Raw genomic sequence first — 19,048 nt, forward strand, 5'->3', positions numbered from 1 at the left:
GGCTCTTATCAGTAGCTACTCAATCTACAGATCATTGTTCAGTCACTCATGATGCAGAATGGGCAGTATGATGAGAAGGAGGTTTGACATTGAAATTGTGGCCAAAATAATAGTAACAAAATAATACTTGCCATACCTGCAAAATGTACTTGCTGTTGGTAACAATAATTATTTAAATAAAGTGTATAGAGCATAACATTTGCCAGCAAATTGTGGAAACAAAATCTTCACATGCAATTATATGCGTGGCTAATATCAAAAATAGTGATAACCAGCAAAATGCTTCAGATTAGAAGTATTTTACTTATTTCATCCAATTGTCCAATTATTGGAATTCCAAACAGGAAGAGCTTAAACTGCACATGCTTTCAACTTTTATATTTCAAAGTGTTAATGATGTAGGATTGAAACTGCTCATTTTTCATTCAAATTTTGTCTTTTCCTACATAGATAAATATAAAATCAGTCTACATATAAAAGACATGCTATTCACTGTCCACAGTCTCAGAGTTCATTAATTAACACAGGACTGATTTACAGTCTTCTATCTTTGTAGTTTAGTAGAGCAGTATTGAGAGAGAGAGAGAGAGATAGTAATGTTATTTAGTAAAAAAGTGTAAAAATACAAGTAGCATCAACTCCTGCGCCCTATGTTCTCCTTTCTCTTTGTTTCACTTTTGGGATGATGGCAGTGTAGCAAGAAAACTATCTATTCAATTGTCAAAAAATCTGTTGTTGTTGTTTTGTTTTTTCAGGGCTCCTGCCACAGCCCTGAAAAAAGATGAAGGCATGCCTGCTGGGATCACAAAGTACTACATTTTCATTATTGCTTGATTTGTGAATAAAAACAGTTAATTTGATCAACATCCTGTCAACATGGGTGCCACACATTATAACAAATGGAAAGACGTTGGGAGGGTCTTCTTGACTGTCACCTTTTTACTTGAGATATTCAGTGATTGAGATGTCACCTCTTTCAGGGTCCACACCATTCATGAACAAACCACATTTTCTGGCCAGAGGTGTTGTTAAGCCCCCGGCCTCCTTCTCGTTCTTGTCGTGTTCATCATTGATGTTGACCAATACAGTCCTCTTGGGTAGGGTGAGCTCAGGGGCAGGGCTGAACCCCAGCTCTGAGGACAGTTTGCGTTTAATTGACGTTGCACGCTGGAACTTATCATAGATCTCAACACTAACACGACGACGGGTTTCTTTGAACTCTGCAGAGACATTAGCTGTCCATTCTGCAGCATGAGCACGGATCTCTCCCACCTGGAAGAAGAAAGAGGAGTTAAGCTCTATCTATCTATCTATCTATCTATCCATCCATCCATCCATCCATCCATCCATCCATCCATCCATCTATCCATCTATCTATCTATCCATCTATCCATCTATCTATCCATCCATCCATCCATCCATCCATCTATCCATCCATCCATCTATCTATCTATCCATCTATCCATCTATCCATCCATCCATCCATCTATCCATCTATCCATCCATCCATCTATCTATCCATCCATCCATCCATCTATCTAGTAGATAGATATATCCTTTTATGCTGTTTGCCCATTCACCCACCCATTTAAGCACATAATCACACACTGATGGAACAGCCATGCATCCATTATCTACACCGGCTTAGTCCTTAACCAGGGTCACGGGGATCTGCTGGAGCCTATCCCAGCTCTCTTTTGGATGGAAGGCAGGGGTACACCCTGAACAGTTCACCAGTCCATCACAGGCTGATGGAACAGCCACCAAGAACAACTTTGAGTTCACTAACCAATAGTGGACAATCTGCTCTACCTCTGAGCCACAGCTACAATCAATGATCAATCAATCAATGGTCATGCGGTCCTGTTCTTGCCAGACATCTTGTACACTGAAACGCTTATATGAGCAGATGATGTTAGCTAATAACTGTTTAAATGTATGGCCAAATTTTAGCTCACCTCTCACTAAACCTATGGTCAATAAAAAAAATCTGTGAAATCTAATTCTAACAAAGGTGTTAACTATGTCATTATGGAGGGAAAATGCCAGGTTTTCCAGATGTTTCATTTTGAAAATAACTGCATTTTTGCACAGCCATTGCTGACTTTAGTGTACAGTTTTAAACATATTTTTTCTGATAATCATCACACATTGTCTAATTGACTGTGATGGACTGGTGGCCTGTCCAGAGTGTACCACTGCCTTTCACCCACAGAGAGCTGGGATAGGCTCCAGCAGATACCCATGACTCTAAATAGGAATGAAAAGTAGGATGGATGGATGGACGGACAGACGGACGGATGGTCCAACTTATCCCTCTCCTTCCCTGTCTCTTTCTGGAAATGCTCATCATAATGGCCTAAGGCTGCATTCATGTGTGTAGAGACAGTAATTTAGATTAGAAAACAGTCTTATCAGTCTTATCTGAAATGAATTTAAGTATTGGGCAAAAGCTGAGGTGGGGACATGACACTGTAACCTAGTAGCTTGTATAACTTGTGTGTCAATGAGAGACAGAAGGAAAGAAACCTAGAGGATGGAAATAGGGGTAAAGTTAGAAAGCAACAGAAACAAGCTGCATAAGAAATGAGACAAAGTCCATGAATGAAGATGCAATTGGAAACTAACAGTCTCATACCTCTTCTTTGGTCTTCTTGGAGATGACTCTTAGCCAGTCCCCGATCATACTGAGAATAGCAGCAAAGTAGGCCAGTCCAACCAGAATCCAAAACCATACAACTGGTTTATAATAATCTAAGTACTCTATTTCTGACCCACCTAGTCATAGAAAAAAGGAGATGTTGAGTCTGATGAAGCAGATTAGATGATGTAAAGTGGCAGGGCAATTTTATCAGGGATAGGGTGTCTGTACCTGCTACAAAGTCCCCAAATCCAATGGTAGTCAGTGTGATGACGACAAAGTAAAGGGACTCCAGCGCAGACCAACCCTCAATATGTTTAAAGATGGCCCCTGGTAGCGCCACAAATAATAGACAGCCAAACAACACAAACAGCAGGGTGGAGATAACTCGGATCTTTGTCTGACTGATGTCCCAGTGCTGTGTAAGGGGAGAGGCAGAAAAATATGGCAGTGAATTTCAACTCTGCAGCAAGTACCTGTACAACTTATAGGGATCCAATATTTCTGTTTGTGATCACTTTAAACGGGCTATACAAAGCTTGTCCTTCCTTAAGTGCTTATTATTGATCAAATTTCCTTTGATCTGAGGAGCAGATGCTGAGGGAAACTGTACATTAACACTGAAATGGATTGATTCTATTCTGGAACTGTTAGAGCGGCAATAAGCTAGTTCCTAAAAGAGATAATGCAGGGCAAATCATGTTTTTGCTAAAATATGCCTATTTGTCACCTTGTTCAGCAATGAGAAGTCACTCAAATGTTCCAGCTGCAGTTATATGCTGAAAATAATGTGGTCATCTAATCTTTGAATAATGTGAAATAAGAATTTTGAATTATAAGAGGGCAGCATGGTGGCTGAGTGGTTAGCACTGTTGCCTCACAGCAAGAAGGTCATGGATTTGCAACCTTTCTGTGTGGAGTTTGCATGTTCTGGGTTTAAACGTGGGTTTACTCTGGGTACTCCGGTTTCCTCCCACAGTCCAAAAACATGCCGAGGTCAATTGGTGACCCTAAATTGCCCATAGGTGTGAGTGTGAGCGTTTGTGGTTGTGTGTCTATATGTGGCCCTGTGATGGACTGGTGACCTGCCCAGGGTGTACCCCTGCCTTCCACCTGAAAGAGAGTTGGGATAGGCTCCAGCACATCCCTGTGATGCTGGTTAAGGAATAAGCGGGTATAGAAAATGGATGGATGGATGGATGAATTTGAGGTGTGTACCCAACTCCATGGCAATCAACAGAAAAAGTCAAAGAATCACCAAAGCCATTAGGATTTATTTTGGAACCATGAATATGTGGACAAAATTTTATCTCATAATTATTGAGATGTTTCAGTCTGAACTGAAGTGGAGCCCCAACCAACAACAACACATCCAGCACAGTGTTAAAAAGAAAAAAGTTTTGAAGTGAAACAGTGAAACAGTGAAAGAGTGAAAGAGTTAAATGCTGTTAGCAGTAATAACATTATTCTCTAAATTGGTCCCGCTGGTGCAGTAGAAAATAAAATACATTCAGAGTATAAAGCTACTGTCTCACGCAGTCTGCAGAAAGCATAGGCATTCAGAAATACAATCACACACTTACACAATAAACCTTTGTCCTATGTCCTCAGCTTTAGTCATAATATTCATTACTGAGTCCCTTTGGTGCCAAGAGACCAGCAGAAGGAGCCAATCATTCTGAATTACACATTCTGGATTGGCCTTTCTGCTAATTTCTTTCAGGACATGAAAGCAAATTATTCATAGCTAAAACTTGAATGTATAAAATCTGGACACAAAATGTATGTATGCTTTAAGTCCACCCTTCATGTACAGAAATCCTTCAGTATGGCCCTCAGCTGGAGAATTATATTTGCAAATGTAAGTAAAAGTCACAGGCTTTCTTTATCATGGATACATCATTGTTTCTAAACCAGCTCAGCCTGCAGGGGATGTTGTTTAAAAGGCCCCAGACATATAAGACCATGGTACAAATGGTTAAAAAACTGCAAACTGTGAGATCATTTTACACTGAGTATAGCTAACAAATCTAGACTGAAACTTATATTATCAGATCTCATACATCTTTATTCTGCTGCAAGGGTTTTTTTGGAAAACCTGCCCACTCTGTACTGTTATATGCCATGAACTTTGTCAGACATTTATACTGCGTTAGTGAAATTATGTTTATTTGTGGTCCAAACTTACAATATCTGTGGATATATTAGACCGATGCAAACAAGGTTCAAGGAACTCTTTATGGTAATTTTGGATTTTTGCAATAATGTGATGAATCATTCATTTTATTCAGCTAGAGGGGTTAAAGTCACAAGAGTTTCCACAGAATATATCAATACCAAATTACATACCAGAGTATAAGATCTATGCTGTTAAATCAGTGCATAGCATGGTAATTAAATCAGTTGTAGGTCTTTGTAAATATGCTCTAAAAGAGTTAGTGTGGGTTAGTTAATTTGAGCTATTTGAGATTAAAGTATATATCAGTCCATGAATAAGGCCATGAATAAGCAGGTAGGAACTCTCCTATATGTTTTTGAGAAATAATGTATGTGCCAGTCCACCTGCACCAGCTTGTATGTTTTGTGTGTGTGTTTTTCCAGACTGACCACAAACATTTTCTCCACTCTGGCAATGCCTTTGCCAAATATGGTGCCAAGCTGGTCTCCAACACCAGCCAAAAGAAAGCCAAACAGGGGGATCCCTAACAAGGCATAGATGATGCAGAATATTCTCCCACCTTCTGTGTGTGGGGAGGTGTTCCCAAAACCTACAGAGATAACAGAAGGAAAGTGAAACAGCAAAATGCATCATGAGGAGCATTTTCTCCTCTACCTACTGCGGAATTTGTGAGTATTTATAGGCGTATGTCAGTGTTTAATGGCTTTATTTTGTGTTTTTGCAGATAGAGCCAACAATGTGTAGCATATGCAGCTTTTCTTCTAAATGGAAATATTTGCTTTTTTAATCCATAAAGTTAGGAGTTACTGCAACCTTTAACTTTTTTGCACAGTGTATGGCTTCAGAAAAGTTGACAAAATAAATCACGTACTAAATCCTCAATTATAACAAGTTAACTGGTGATATAAGTCAATACTTCTCACTTTAGTTTGCATGTGATACACGACAATTTTGCTAGTCTTTAATTCTTTAATATTTTTTTTATAGATTGTATACAGTATATTGTTGGGTTTATGTTTCATTTGCTACTTTGCTAGGTTTTATGTTTTTAAGAAGTTAAGAGATTATTTTACATTCCAGCTATATACATTAATTTTATAGACCAAAATCACAATACAATACAAGGCAATTTATAATAGTACAGTACATCAATTTGTAGCCAGTTTGTGATGATTCAGATTATTTTAAGGGTCTAGGGAATGCTTTGCATTTGTCAGTGAGAGTCCTCACAAAGCTGTACAAATGTCTGTGGATGTGTCCTACCAATGGTTGTGATGACAGTCCCAGCAAAGAAGAAGGCAGAGCTCAGGTCCCACAGGCTGCTGTGGTTGACCAGGGTTCCTGCTGGGTTTACGCCTGAACGCATAGCAGACACAACTTGCTGGAGAGACAGAGACAGAAAAAAAATTGTTTTCAAAAGCTGTTATCAAAGGAACGGTCAAATTCTGGCTAAAAACACACACTTTATTAATTTTAATGCTGTTGCAGAAATAAATTGCATGAAACATTTAAGCTTTTGAAAATATATTTATTGTACCAGTGCTGGCAGGAATGTGCCTTTGTGTGCTTGTCTATCTAATAAATTGAAGATGAAAAATAAAAAAACTTGAGATAGCTGTGAGAAAGGCAAAAACTGGAGCTGTTAAAGAGAATGCCTCAAAGAAATCTTGTGTGAGTTATTGTAAGTGTCCCAGGACGGTTTAATAACTCATAATAGGACCGAACCAACAAAAATGGAAGTGCTTCTTTAGTCCTGTGCAGCTGTACAAGCTGTTCACAATGCTGAAACCTCAGCAGCTGTGCTGAATTACAACCATGTGTAGTACACACAGTACTAAAATCAGTTTAAATGTGAGATTGGTTTTACCTTAACCATCTCCTCCAGTTGACTCTGGTTCACACAGGAGTGTCTGGACAGGAACTCAAGCTTCTGGGTCAGGATGGCCAAACGCTGGGCACTGGAATGAGAAAGATGGTAACTAAAGCTGAGAAATAGTTGCAATCATGTCTTTATGTTTCACAAACAAAGTCAACCCTGCTCAAAACTCTTTTTTTTTAAAACAGCAAACAGTGAAAACAGTACCAATGAGTCTCCAAAATCAACCTGTGCTGATTTTGTTCAAACTGATTAAAAGGACTAAACTAGTATTAGTTTGCAGTTTATTTTCACTGATTAGCAAATTACCACCAGCATTTTGTCCTCTAAATTGATCCAGTATAAAGATTTGGAATAAGACCTAATGTCATAAGAGTATTTATAGTGTAGTGTTCTACTGGAGTTTGATGGTAGTTTTTTACTCTTTGGTGAAATGAATTACATCCAGTTGTTTACTTGCTGTTAAACTGCCAGTAGTGAATCTAGAGATCATATGCATAGGCATGGTAAAAGATATTGTCCTGCAAGCATACAGAACTAAATTTCAGAAGCCCAGCATTTGAATCGGGTGGGACTCCACATTTTATAGTTACCATCTAAGATTAGTAAAGATTTGTTACAAATAGCCACTGCTGTACAGGTTCAGCACTACAAGCTGAGAGAACTACATGGTTTTCAGTATATGCAGAAATTCCGGCAGACCTAAAATATATCGCATTATTTTCACAATAAAAGAAAGATGTAAAATTGCTCGTTAAAAATGTCCACACGGCATCTTTTACAAGGAGCTAAATTTGCAGTTTTCAGTGCCACTGGGGAAAACCCTAAAATAGGTGAGCAATTTACAGCTAGTAGACAGTGTTGGGTATGATGGGTATAGGTGGACTCATGAGCAGATGACTTTTCAGGCCTATGAGGCAGCCAGACAGTTAAACATATATTTAGCCTGTCTACCTTTCATGAGGCTGTTCCAGGGACTTGAAGACTGCTGCTCCCATCACCAGATACAGAACCACCAAAAGAAAGATTGCTGTCACTGTCTTCCTTTTCATCACTGTGGCAACCACCTGCAACACTTCAAGTCATGAATCAATCCACATACATACACAAGAGGCAGCCTAAAATATCCTTTAATGCCAAAACCTTAAATACATGTTAGTTTTTCCCACTGAAAAACAATAACTGTGTGATGAAAATAAAACTCTACTTTTAAAGTTTGTACTTTTTTCTCTATCCTCTCACCTCACTCTCCTCCCGGAGAGTCAGTGTGATTGGCTTCGTGGAGAAGGAGAGACGGGGCTTGTTGTTGTGTGTGGTGTTTTTACGGTCCAATAAGTCTGGAGCTGCCACTGTGAGGTAAAATGAAAAAAACATACCATTGATTTTCTCCCAACACACTTCCCCTACCTGTCTCTGCTAACATGCTCTAGTCAACATGTTTGTCTGTTCATTGTCTCAGCTCAACTCAAGCTTTATTGTCATTCTTCAGATACACTGTATACAAAAGAACAAAATGTTGTTAGTAATGGACCAAGGTGCATAGATAGTGACAAAACAATTTACATGGGTGGCTTGAGAGGGATACATCACAATGGCAGAGAGTCTGTATGCAGTGTGCCTAAAAAGTCCTGCAGCTGGCCAGGACACTCTCCACTGTTCCACATTAGAAGGTGGTTAGAATGAGACATGGAAGGCTGGCTCCCTTCAGCCTCCACAGGAAGTGAAGATGTTGTCCCTTCTTCACAGTGGAGTTAGTGTTGGGAGTCCAGGTGACATCATCAGAAATTTATACACCAAGAAACTCTCAACTATTGACTCTCTCAACTACTGAGCAGCTGATGAGCAGGGGAAGGTGGTCAACCTTCTCTAGAAGTTCACATTAAGAGACAGACTGTTGTTGTGACACCAGCTCACCAGTGATTACACCTCCTCTCTGTACAGTGTTTCATTGTCATTGCTGATAAGGCCCACTACTGTCGTATCATCAGCAAACAATGAGGTTGGATTCCGATTTTGCCGTGCAGTTGTGGGTGAGAAGCATGAACAGCAGTGGGCTGAGCACACAGTCTTGGGGGACACCTGTGCTCAGTGTTATGTTCTGCTACCAATATAAACTGACTGTGGTCTCTCTGTCAGGAAATCTAGAATCCAGTTGCAGAGTGGAGTGTTGAGGCCCAGTAGAGTTTCCTCACCAGTTGCTGGTGGATGATTGTAATCAATACTGAGCTGAACTCAATGAACAGCATTCTGACATATGTGTCCTTTGTGACCAAATGTGAAACAACAGAATGCAGGGTGGAGAACATAGTGTCATCAGTGGAGCGGTTGAAAGAGTATGTAAATTGCTGTGGGTCCAGTGAGGTGGGCAGAGTGGAGTGAATGTGCCTCTTGACCAGACGCTCAAAGCACTCCATCATGATGGGAGCAGTAATCATTGAGACACCTCATTGTTGACTTCTTCAGCACTGGGATGATGATGGTCTTTTTGAAGCTTGCAGGGCCCACAGCCTGGCTCAGGGAGATGTTAAAGATCTCTGTAAGGACACCTGCTGGCTGGTCAGCACAGTTCCTGAGTACTCTCCCTGGTATGTTATCCCAGCATGCAGCTTTCCATGGGTTGACTCTAGGTAGTGTCCTCCTCATGTCTTTTGTAGCCAGGCGGACCACCTGCTTGTCAGGGATGGGTATGGACTTGCATGTTTGTGTGTTGTTAAAAGTTCTTATAAATAAATTATCAAAATGTTCTTTAAATGGCATTAAAACCATAACATTGGCAAAAACATGAATCAAGCACAAGTGTTTAGTCCTTTTTTCTCACATTCATAATGCAGTGCTTCAGTCTGTAATGTGTGTGCTTTTTAGTAAAACAGCATGCAGTTCATGAAAGGAAGAAGGGTAAAAGAGACACAAGTTGTAAAGTGTGTATTGTAAATGTAAGACAACACTAACAGTTAAACTATGAGTGTGAGAACATGAAAGAAGAATCTAAAATAACTGTCCTGTGGTGTGCAGTTCCATCCATCCATCCACGCTATACTGGCTAATTCCTATTTCAGGGTCTCAGGGATCTGCTGGAGCCTATCCCAGAAATGTGCTGTATAAGTATAAGACCATATGTACTTGGTGTGCGACAATGTAGTTTTTCAGTAAGTCCATAATCAAAATAGACTGCACTTGAATAAGCAGGTAAAAACTGATGAAATGACTCAAATTAGATATTATATTAATGTGATTTCAAGTGTAAAAAGCCCAACTACTATGAGATACAATTAAACTACTTTGAAAATTAGGAAAAATATTGCTATAACGTTATAATATAAGCTATAACGTTTTTTTTTTTGTATTGTACAGAATGTGAATGTGTGTGAGTGATGTGTTAACTAAACAAAGGGATGAATGGAGGGTTAAAGATCAGCAAGGAGGAGGAGATGACATGGCAGGGTCAGGAGGTCTGGTACACCCAGAAAGTTTGTTACAAACAAAAAAGAAAAAAATTATTGACAGTGGTGCTTCATTTAAGCAGATATGACATATTTCTCAAAATTTTACAGTAAACTCTAAAACTGTTAAGAGCATTTTATCAGCAGACAGGATAACCAAACTATATTGTTTTCTGTTTTTGACAGAAACTACATTTGCATTGCAGTCTACATTTCCATACCAAAAGTTCACAGGTGACGTGTTATAGTTTGAACAAACTGTTTAGTTTGCATTTCTTTGGCAGATAACAGGAACCCAGTTTTAGGTGGTTATAGTTTTCAAGATTGCAGAGCTTCTGCAACATGTCAATTGATGTGAGAAATCAGAATATAAATAAAGTAAGTGCACCCCAGATGTTTGGTGGGAATATTTGTTTGTTTGGCAAGTTGATATATTTTACCAGAGCAAATATCTTCAGTTTTAAAACTTGCAGGCAGTGTGTGTAGCTGGGTGGGAACCTGAGCCGCTGGACTGTCACATTTTCGCATCTGCACCTGTCCTGCACCAGGTGAAGACATAAGATAAATGGAACAAGCCTTGCCTTTATTAGCATTAATTAATTAATTAACATCTTAACACCTACTCTGATTATATGCACAAAGTTCGATTTTTAAATTGTTCCTTAGAAACTTATTGCAGCACTCTTGCACTCGCAATTCCGTGTCATGGAATTTACAACTTTGTTAACTTAATACTTACTCCTTGCTTTTGTTTATCCGATGCCCTCCGCTCTCCTCTTCTCATCGGACTCTCTCACTGCGTTTAGGGGAATCTTTCCTCCTCTGCTTGTTGCCTCCTTGCGGTGCTGAACCGGAGGGACAGACAGGCGCTCCGTTTTTCTTCCGCTCCTCTCCTCTATTTGTACCGCTGATCAGACAGTGATGCTACTGCAGTTACTTTTATTGTATCAACAAGTACACAGCAGAGTGTTTCTTCTGGGCTTTTGTCATCCTGCCCCTATATGTCTGCTCTCTCGCATCCACTACGCTGCTGGCAATTTGAGCGCACCGGTACAGTGGTGGGATAACACAAGATGAGGGAGCTAGAGGGGAGGCGTGGAGATAACGCAGGGAAGGGTGGAGGTGACCCCAAACTGAGGTCCGCAGAAAAAATGGAGGTTCATCACGCAGTTTGCTGAGTCCCCATAGTGACTGGAGCTACTGCAAGGTTGTTCAGTAGAGTAGAGGCATAATCTACCTGTAGAAAAATGGAAAGCAACCATGCACATTTACTCATACTGTATTTAAGTTTTTATTCGTTGTTTTGTATTTGCACATTAGATATTTGTACCTTACATTTTGAGTGTTGTACATCCATCCATCCATTATCTATACCAGCTTACTCCTATTTAGGGTGAAAAGAATCTGCTGGAGCCTATCCCAGCTCTCTTTGGGTGAAAGGCAGGGGTACACCCTGGACAGGTCACCAGGCCATCACAGGGCTTTGAGTGTTGTCATTCTGCTAATTTATGGTTTATTTATGTTCTGCTAAGTGCATTACAGACGTAAATATTACACTGTTTGCCATACCTCATTACTTTTCAGAAACGGATTAATAGCCTAATATATGAAACAGTATAATTGTAAAACTGCAGTGGAAAATTCACAATCTATCCAGCAGTATATAAAGTTATTCACATTATAATTATTAGACCAAGAAACTATGATCATTCAAACAGCATATATGGTTAAAATAAGTTCCACCTTTACCATAGTATTAAAGTGATGCATCAAAAACAACAATAATAATAAAAATAAAGAGCAAAGAGAACATACATTAGTAGCGGTTCAAAGTGTCACTCTCCTGTGCTAAGTAGCAACTGTTCATCATTTGTATCAGCATGACATGTGTTATACTATAATGTCTATAGGTGGTGTTGAGCTTACACTCATACATACAGCAACCTGCACATGCACGGACCATACTGTAGCGCATACTATAATGAATGTGTACTTAGAAACTGAAGCAAAGAGAAAGCCTTGTGGTCAGGGTTTGCTGTGCACTGTGATGATTGTGTGTGGATCTTTGTTACTTTACTTCTGAACTGCAACTGTTTTGTAAGGAACATATTTGATAGTTTATATATATATATATATATATATATATATATATAAGCTCAGAGTGGATCACATCCTCTCTACTCCCTAACATGAGCCCTGCACAGCTTGGTCTGAGTAACAGCGGCCACACTGGCTTCACCTGTGGTCAGTAGTGTCTGAAACATCATCAGGGCATGTGCAGGGTATTTGCTCATGAGCGCCAATAATGTGTTACTTTGTGGACTAATTATTGTTAGACTGATTCATGATTGCTGTATGTCCAGTTGCAAAGTTTCCGGGGGAAAGGAACCTCCATGACTCAATAGTAGAACTCGAAACAAGCGTTGATGCAAATAGGAAATCCCCCATAGAGTAGGTCATCTCATTTTAGTTCAGCCCATAGCTTTGTCTATGTAGTCTACAGCTTCCACAAAGGTTGTGCCTTTGTAGAATGTGTTCTTCAAATGATGCAGCCTCTGAAATGGGGCACAGCTTTGGTTTCTGCTAATACAGCTCTTTGGTCTAATCTTTAGTGGGAACCTGCTTACATGTTGAAATATGCGAAAAAGTGTGATTATCAAATGTCATTGTTAGGTTAATGTTTTCACTGAAGTTGTAACATTGAGTTGTTGTAACCCATTGATCTATTTATCAAAGTAACCCCTCAAACTGTCCCACAAACATCTTGAAGTAGGCTCTTAAGCAAGCATGTAACAATGTCACTACTACTACTACACCAAGTGGTGAACCTCTTCATGTTCTCTCCTACTTCTTAGAACAGAGTGGACCCTTCTCTTTTTTCATTTTTTTTAATTTAGGAAAATCAGTACAAGGTCATCATTGCAAGATGTGGAATCCATTTTTGGTAGCTTGGCTTTTAGGAACTTGTAGTTGCATATTCAGTTCACAGTTTATGTGTGGTGCACTGTCAACTAAGCTCTTCATTCTTCATTCATTCTCCACCTAGTGGATATAAAGAACTGTTTTCAAAACCTGTTTCCTGTTAATTTTTGAATGTCTATATTTGTGTGTGTGTGTGTGTGTGTGTGTGTGTGTGTGTGTGTGTGTGTGTGTGTGTGTGTGTGTGTGTGTGTGTGTGTGTGTGTGTGTGTGTGTGTGCAAGCCCTATGCAGGTCTTGGTGCCCCCTCAGATGCCTGTGGAGAAATGACCCTGGGTGCTAAGTGTGGGCCATCTGCACACAATTAGAAATCCATGAAGTAGAACCATGTCAATGTGAAAATTAGTGCCTCCTCTGATTTGCCAGCTCTACTGACCTGAACTTGTGGAATGTGACAGCAACTATTTCAAACAAACTCCTACTATGGAAGTGCAGTGGTGGAAGTAGTAAAAGTAAGTAAAAGTAGAACAGTAAAGATGAGAGAAGAAGAAGTTAGTTCACTGGTTCCGAAATTAGATGACAACCTAAGGGCCTAGAGCTGATTAATGGGAGAGGAAAAAACGAGTTCAGAAACACACAATTAGATTTATTTTCTTTTATTTTTAATTTTGAGAAATTTTGTATAATTGTAAAAAAATCAAATTGTATATTTGAATTAAAAAAACAGAGATATTTAGAGGGAAAATTAGTCTTTAGTGGAAGTGAGTATAATCATAAAACTTAATTGATCAATTTTTTTCTTAAATACAGTACTTAAGGAAAAGTAATTAGTTATGTGTCTAGGTACCACAAATCTTTTGACAGGACCCAAACACTTGTCCATTTCTATAAAGTTCTAACATTTTCTGTACTATTAGTTTTCTTCTTGACACAAGGGATGAGTGAAATTTATAAGATATTGTCTTTGTAAAATGTAAATAATAAGCAGAAAATAGCTTAAAGATGGCAAGTTTAATTGGCAAGTAGCAGAATCACGAACAGTGCTTTCATGTGCTGATGGGTCAATTTTGATATTTTGATTGACCAAGACTACCGGCTGTATCAGTCCTTTATAACCAATCAGTAGCGGCCACTCAGAGTTCACACACATGCATTTGCTGAAATACAAAACTTTGTCATGTTAACACATCAAAAGGTATTTGTTGAGTTTACACATGAGGGTGGTAAACAAAAAGTAACCTGAGAAGTTAGTAACCTGTAAAGTAACAATAGAAATCAGTTTGAACAGATGTGGTACAGTATATCTCTGAAAGCACATTTTCTGATAGCATAGTTAGCAACGCATAGATAGCAACACTCCTCTGTCACCCCTACAGCTCCACCTTCTCTTCATAGTTTGAGAATAAGCATGAAGCCCATTACTTGAATGACAACAAATGCAGCTTCCCATTTTAAATTGCAGCATGACAACAGCAACAAGAGTGCAGAAGACTGTATGTGCCATTGAAATTAACAACACTCAACTACTTCTCAATACTTTCTAATGTTCAGTTGGAGGGGTCAATAATATTGATTTATCATGGCTTAGCAACAACCTACAGGTGCCTGAAGTAAGAACAGACAGTCACACGTTTTCAGTAGCAACCTAACAATTAACAACAGCTGTTGGTGGTATTGTGGGAGGCTCATACAGTGAATGCCAGGAGTATGGGTCTACAGTAGCAGCAATGACCAGTAATGTAACCATTATCACTGCAAGCTTCTGTTGATTTTATATTGAGGAACAGTGTTAAAAATAGCTCCTTGGTTAGTTAGTTCACTGTCCCTCCTCTGAACATGTCCAAACCATCTCAATCTGGCTTCCCTGGCTTTTTCCCCAAAACATCTAACATGAGCTGCCCCTCTGATGCACTCATTCCTGATCCTATCCATCCTCGCCACTCCCAGAGAGAACCTCAACATCTTCAGCTCTGTTACCTCCAGCTCTGCCTCCAGTCATTTTCTCAGTGCCACTGTCTCTAAACCATGCAACATTGCTGGTCTCACTACTGTCTTGTACACCTTTCCTTTCATTTTTGCTGACACTCTTTTGTCACACATCACACCTGACACTTTCCTCCACCCATTCCAACCTGCTTGCACACGTCTCTTCACTTCTTTTCCACACTCTCCGTTCCTCTGGACTGTTGACCCTAGGTACTTAAAATACTGCACCTTATTCACCTCTACTCCCTGTAACCTCACTGTTCTATTTGAGTCCCTCTCATTTACACACATGTACATGTACTCTGTTTTACTGCAGCTAACCTTCAATCCTCTCCTTTCCAAAGCAAACCTCCACCTCTCTAGATTTTCCTCCACCTGCTCCCTGCTCTCACAACAGATGACAATGTCATCTGCAAACATCATGGTCCACGGAGATTCCTGTCTAACCTCATCTGTCAGCCTGTCCATCACCACAGCAAACAAGAAGGGGCTCAAAGCCGATCCTTGGCGCAGTCCCACCTCCACCTTGAACTCCTCTGTCACCCCTACAGCACACCTCACCACTGTCTTACAGTTCTTATACATGTCCTGCACCACTCGAACATACTTCTCTGCCACTCCAGACTTCCTCATACAAAACCACAGCTCCTCTCTCTGCACCCTGTCATACACTTTTTCCAAATCTACAAAGACACGATGCAACTCCTTCTGGCCTTCTCTGTACTTCTCCATCAGCATTCTCAAAGCAAATATTGCATCTGTGGTATTCTTTCTTGGCATGAAACCATATTGCTGCTCACCAATGCTCTCTTCTGACCTCAGCCTAGCCTCCACTACTCTTTCTCATAACTTCATTGTGTGACTCATCAGCTTTATTCCTCTGTAGTTTCCACAACTCTGCATGTCTCCCTTGTTCTTAAAGATGGGCACCAGTACACTTCTCCATTCCTCAGGCATCCTCTCACTCTCCAATATCTTATTAAGTAGCCCAGTCAAAAACTCTACTGCCACCTCTCCTAAACACTTCCATACCTCCACAGGTATGTCATCAGGACCAACTGCCTTTCCATTCTTCATCCTCTTCAACGCCTTCCTCACTTCATCCTTACTGATCTTTGCTACTTCCTGCTCCACAACAGTCACCTCTTCTACTCTGTTCTCTCTAACATTTTCCTCATTCATCAACTCTTCAAAGTATTCCTTCCATCTTTCCATCACACTTGCGGCACCTGTCAAAACATTTCCATCCCTGTCCTTGATCACCCTAACCTGCTGCACATCCTTCCCATCTCTGTCTCTCTGCCTCGCCAACCTTGCCCTCCTTAGAGTCCAACCTATCATACAAATCCTCATATGCCCTTTGTTTAGCCTTTGCCACCTCTACTTTGACTTTACGCTGCACGTCCCTGTACTCCTGTCTGTTCTCTTCTGTCCTCTCAGTGTCCCACTTCTTCTTAGCTAACCTTTTGCTCTTAACACACTCCTGAACTTCCTCATTCCACCACCAAGTCTCCTTATCTGCTTTCCTCTTTCCAGAAGACACACCAAGTACCCTCCTACCTGTCTCCCTGATCACTTTAGCTGTAGCTGTCCAGCCATCTGGAAGAACCTCCTGACCTCCCAGAGCCTGTTTCAGCTCCTCCCTGAAAGCCCCACAACAACTTCCACCACTTTCAACTTCCACCACTTGGTCCTCTGCTCTGCCCTTGTACTCTTCATCTTCCTCACCACCAGAGTCATCCTACACACCACCATCCTATGCTGTCTGGCTACACTCTCCCCAGCCACTACTTTGCAGTCACTGATCTCTTTCAGGTTGGAACGTCTGCGCAAGATGTAATCAACTTGTGTGCTCCTGCCTCCACTGTTATATGTCACCCTATGCTCCTCCCTTTTCTGGAAAAATGTGTTCACTACAGCCATTTCCATCCTTTTTGTGAAGTCTACCACCATCTGTCCTTCTGCATTCATGTCCTGCATACCAAACTTACCCATCACTTCCTCATCACCTCTGTTTCACTCACCAACATGTCCGTTGAAGTCTGCCCCAATCACCACCCTCTCACCACTAGGGATACCCTGAATCACCTCATCCATCTCCCTCCAGAATTTCTCCTACTCTTCTAACTCACATCCTACTTGTGGGGCATAACCACTGACAACATTCAACATCACGCCTTCAACTTGCAGCTTCAGGCTCATCACCCTCTCATCACACTCTCTTCACCTCCGGAACATTCCTAGCAAAATCCTCTTTCAGGATAACTCCTACTCCATTCCTCTTTCCATCCACACCATGATAAAACAGCTTGAACCCTGCTCCTAATCTATAGGCCTTGCTACCTTTCCACCTGGTCCCCTGAACACACAAGATATAGATATCCACCTTTCTTCTCTCCATATCAGCCAACTCTCTAGTTTTCCCTGACAAAGTCCCTACATTCAAAGTCCCTACTCTAAGTCCTAGACTCCTGCCCTTCCTCTTCTCTCTTTGCCTACGAACACGCCTTCCTCCTCTCCTTCTTTGACCAACAGTAGTCCAATTTCCACTGGCACCCTGTCGGTCAGCAGCACCAGTGGGGGTCGTTGTTAACCCGGGCCGCGACCGATCTAGTATGGAAGTCATATTTGTGATTCGCATGTTTGATTTGGCTTACATTTTATGTTGGGTGCCCTTCCTGACACAGCCCTCTGCATTTACCCGAACTTTGGGACTGGCACATGAAGATGCTGGATTGTGCCCCCTTGTGGTTGCATTGAATGTTCACCTTGCGTGTATGTCACAAATTAATTTGTAGCATAACCAACACAAAGGGGAAAAAAAGTAGCATAATTCCCCTGACGGGTTTTCACAAGCACTGAATTTCAACCAAACTTAAAGTCTAATCTTGCTGGTTATTCTGCCCCAGCCCAAGACTTCCTTGGGCTGGCACAGAGGAACTGAAATTGACTCTGCAAAAAAGCAGATGGAAATCAAAAACCGGGACTTGGAGGTGGAAGCCATGCAGCTAAGAGTAAGAGCTCTAGAAATAGAGGAGGCAGCTACTGAAGGTACCACAGTCATTTTCCTCTGGTCACCATGACAGATTTGATGTGAGCAAGCACATTACACTTGTACCAACTTTTAGAGTAACAGTAGTATATTTATACTTCAGCACAAATAGGTGCTACTTTAAGGTAGCTACTTTTCTTCCATCATTTAATTTTTCCTGTTCATGGTCTATGACTAGACTTGTTTGGATTTTTAGGTTTTGGTTAGGTAGGTTTAGGATTTCTTTACCACCTATTGTTTGTTGTTTGGGCCAGGCTCATCTCGTACAAATACAATAGCAGTATTATATACTACAATATCCTCTGAACCCAGTGTATAGATGTGCTTGACTGAAACTTGTGTTACTTCTTTGTGAATCTTGTTAGGGGGGGCAGTTTAATATTGATTTTTTTATTATAGAGAGATTAGTGATATACTGGAGCAAGACATTTTCAAAGCATGTCAGGAAAAGCACAGTACCAGGAGCCTGAAATTACATCCATTACCTGTTTTACACCTACATGCAATTTAGAGCTACCAATTAACCTATCCATAAGCTGCATATCCTTAGCATATCATCTTAATTGGAGGATCCTGGAGTGTCCAGAGAAAACCCTCAAAGGCAGGGGGAGAACATCCAAACTCCACATAGACTAGGATTCAAACCTGGAACTTTCTTGCAGTGCTAACCATTGCTCCACTGTGCTAGAGCCTAAAACTGAAGCTACTACACTGCTTTCCCTACAGGACAGGTCAGAATGTCTTCTGTCAGAAAGTATATTCCCATATTGTTCCAACAAACTTTAACCTGAGTGAGTCTAATCAGCCACAATCAGCCACAGTAACTGACCTATGTGTAGGGACTTTAAGGGAAAAATCGGAATAAATGAGTGGAAAATAATAAGAATGGCAGATGCTTCCATGCAGCTGGACTTGATGATGCAATTAACATCTTAAAATGTTCTGTCACCTGCATG

General features: G+C 40.6%; 1 protein-coding gene across 1 annotated transcript; it reads right to left on the reverse strand.

Moving 5' to 3' along the window:
* Window positions 1-939: 939 nt before the first annotated feature.
* LOC113122653 (potassium channel subfamily K member 2-like) lies at window positions 940-8,119 on the reverse strand. The gene is made up of 9 exons (XM_026294137.1): window positions 8,104-8,119; window positions 7,939-8,045; window positions 7,651-7,763; window positions 6,688-6,778; window positions 6,084-6,201; window positions 5,249-5,409; window positions 2,873-3,059; window positions 2,639-2,778; window positions 940-1,272 (listed from the first exon to the last, which is right to left on the reverse strand). The coding sequence occupies exons 1-9, from the start codon at window positions 8,117-8,119 to the stop codon at window positions 940-942; spliced, it is 1,266 nt and encodes a 421-aa protein (XP_026149922.1).
* Window positions 8,120-19,048: the final 10,929 nt, after the last annotated feature.

Source organism: Mastacembelus armatus, chromosome 3, assembly GCF_900324485.2.
Source record: "Mastacembelus armatus chromosome 3, fMasArm1.2, whole genome shotgun sequence".
NCBI classification, from domain to species: domain Eukaryota; kingdom Metazoa; phylum Chordata; class Actinopteri; order Synbranchiformes; family Mastacembelidae; genus Mastacembelus; species Mastacembelus armatus.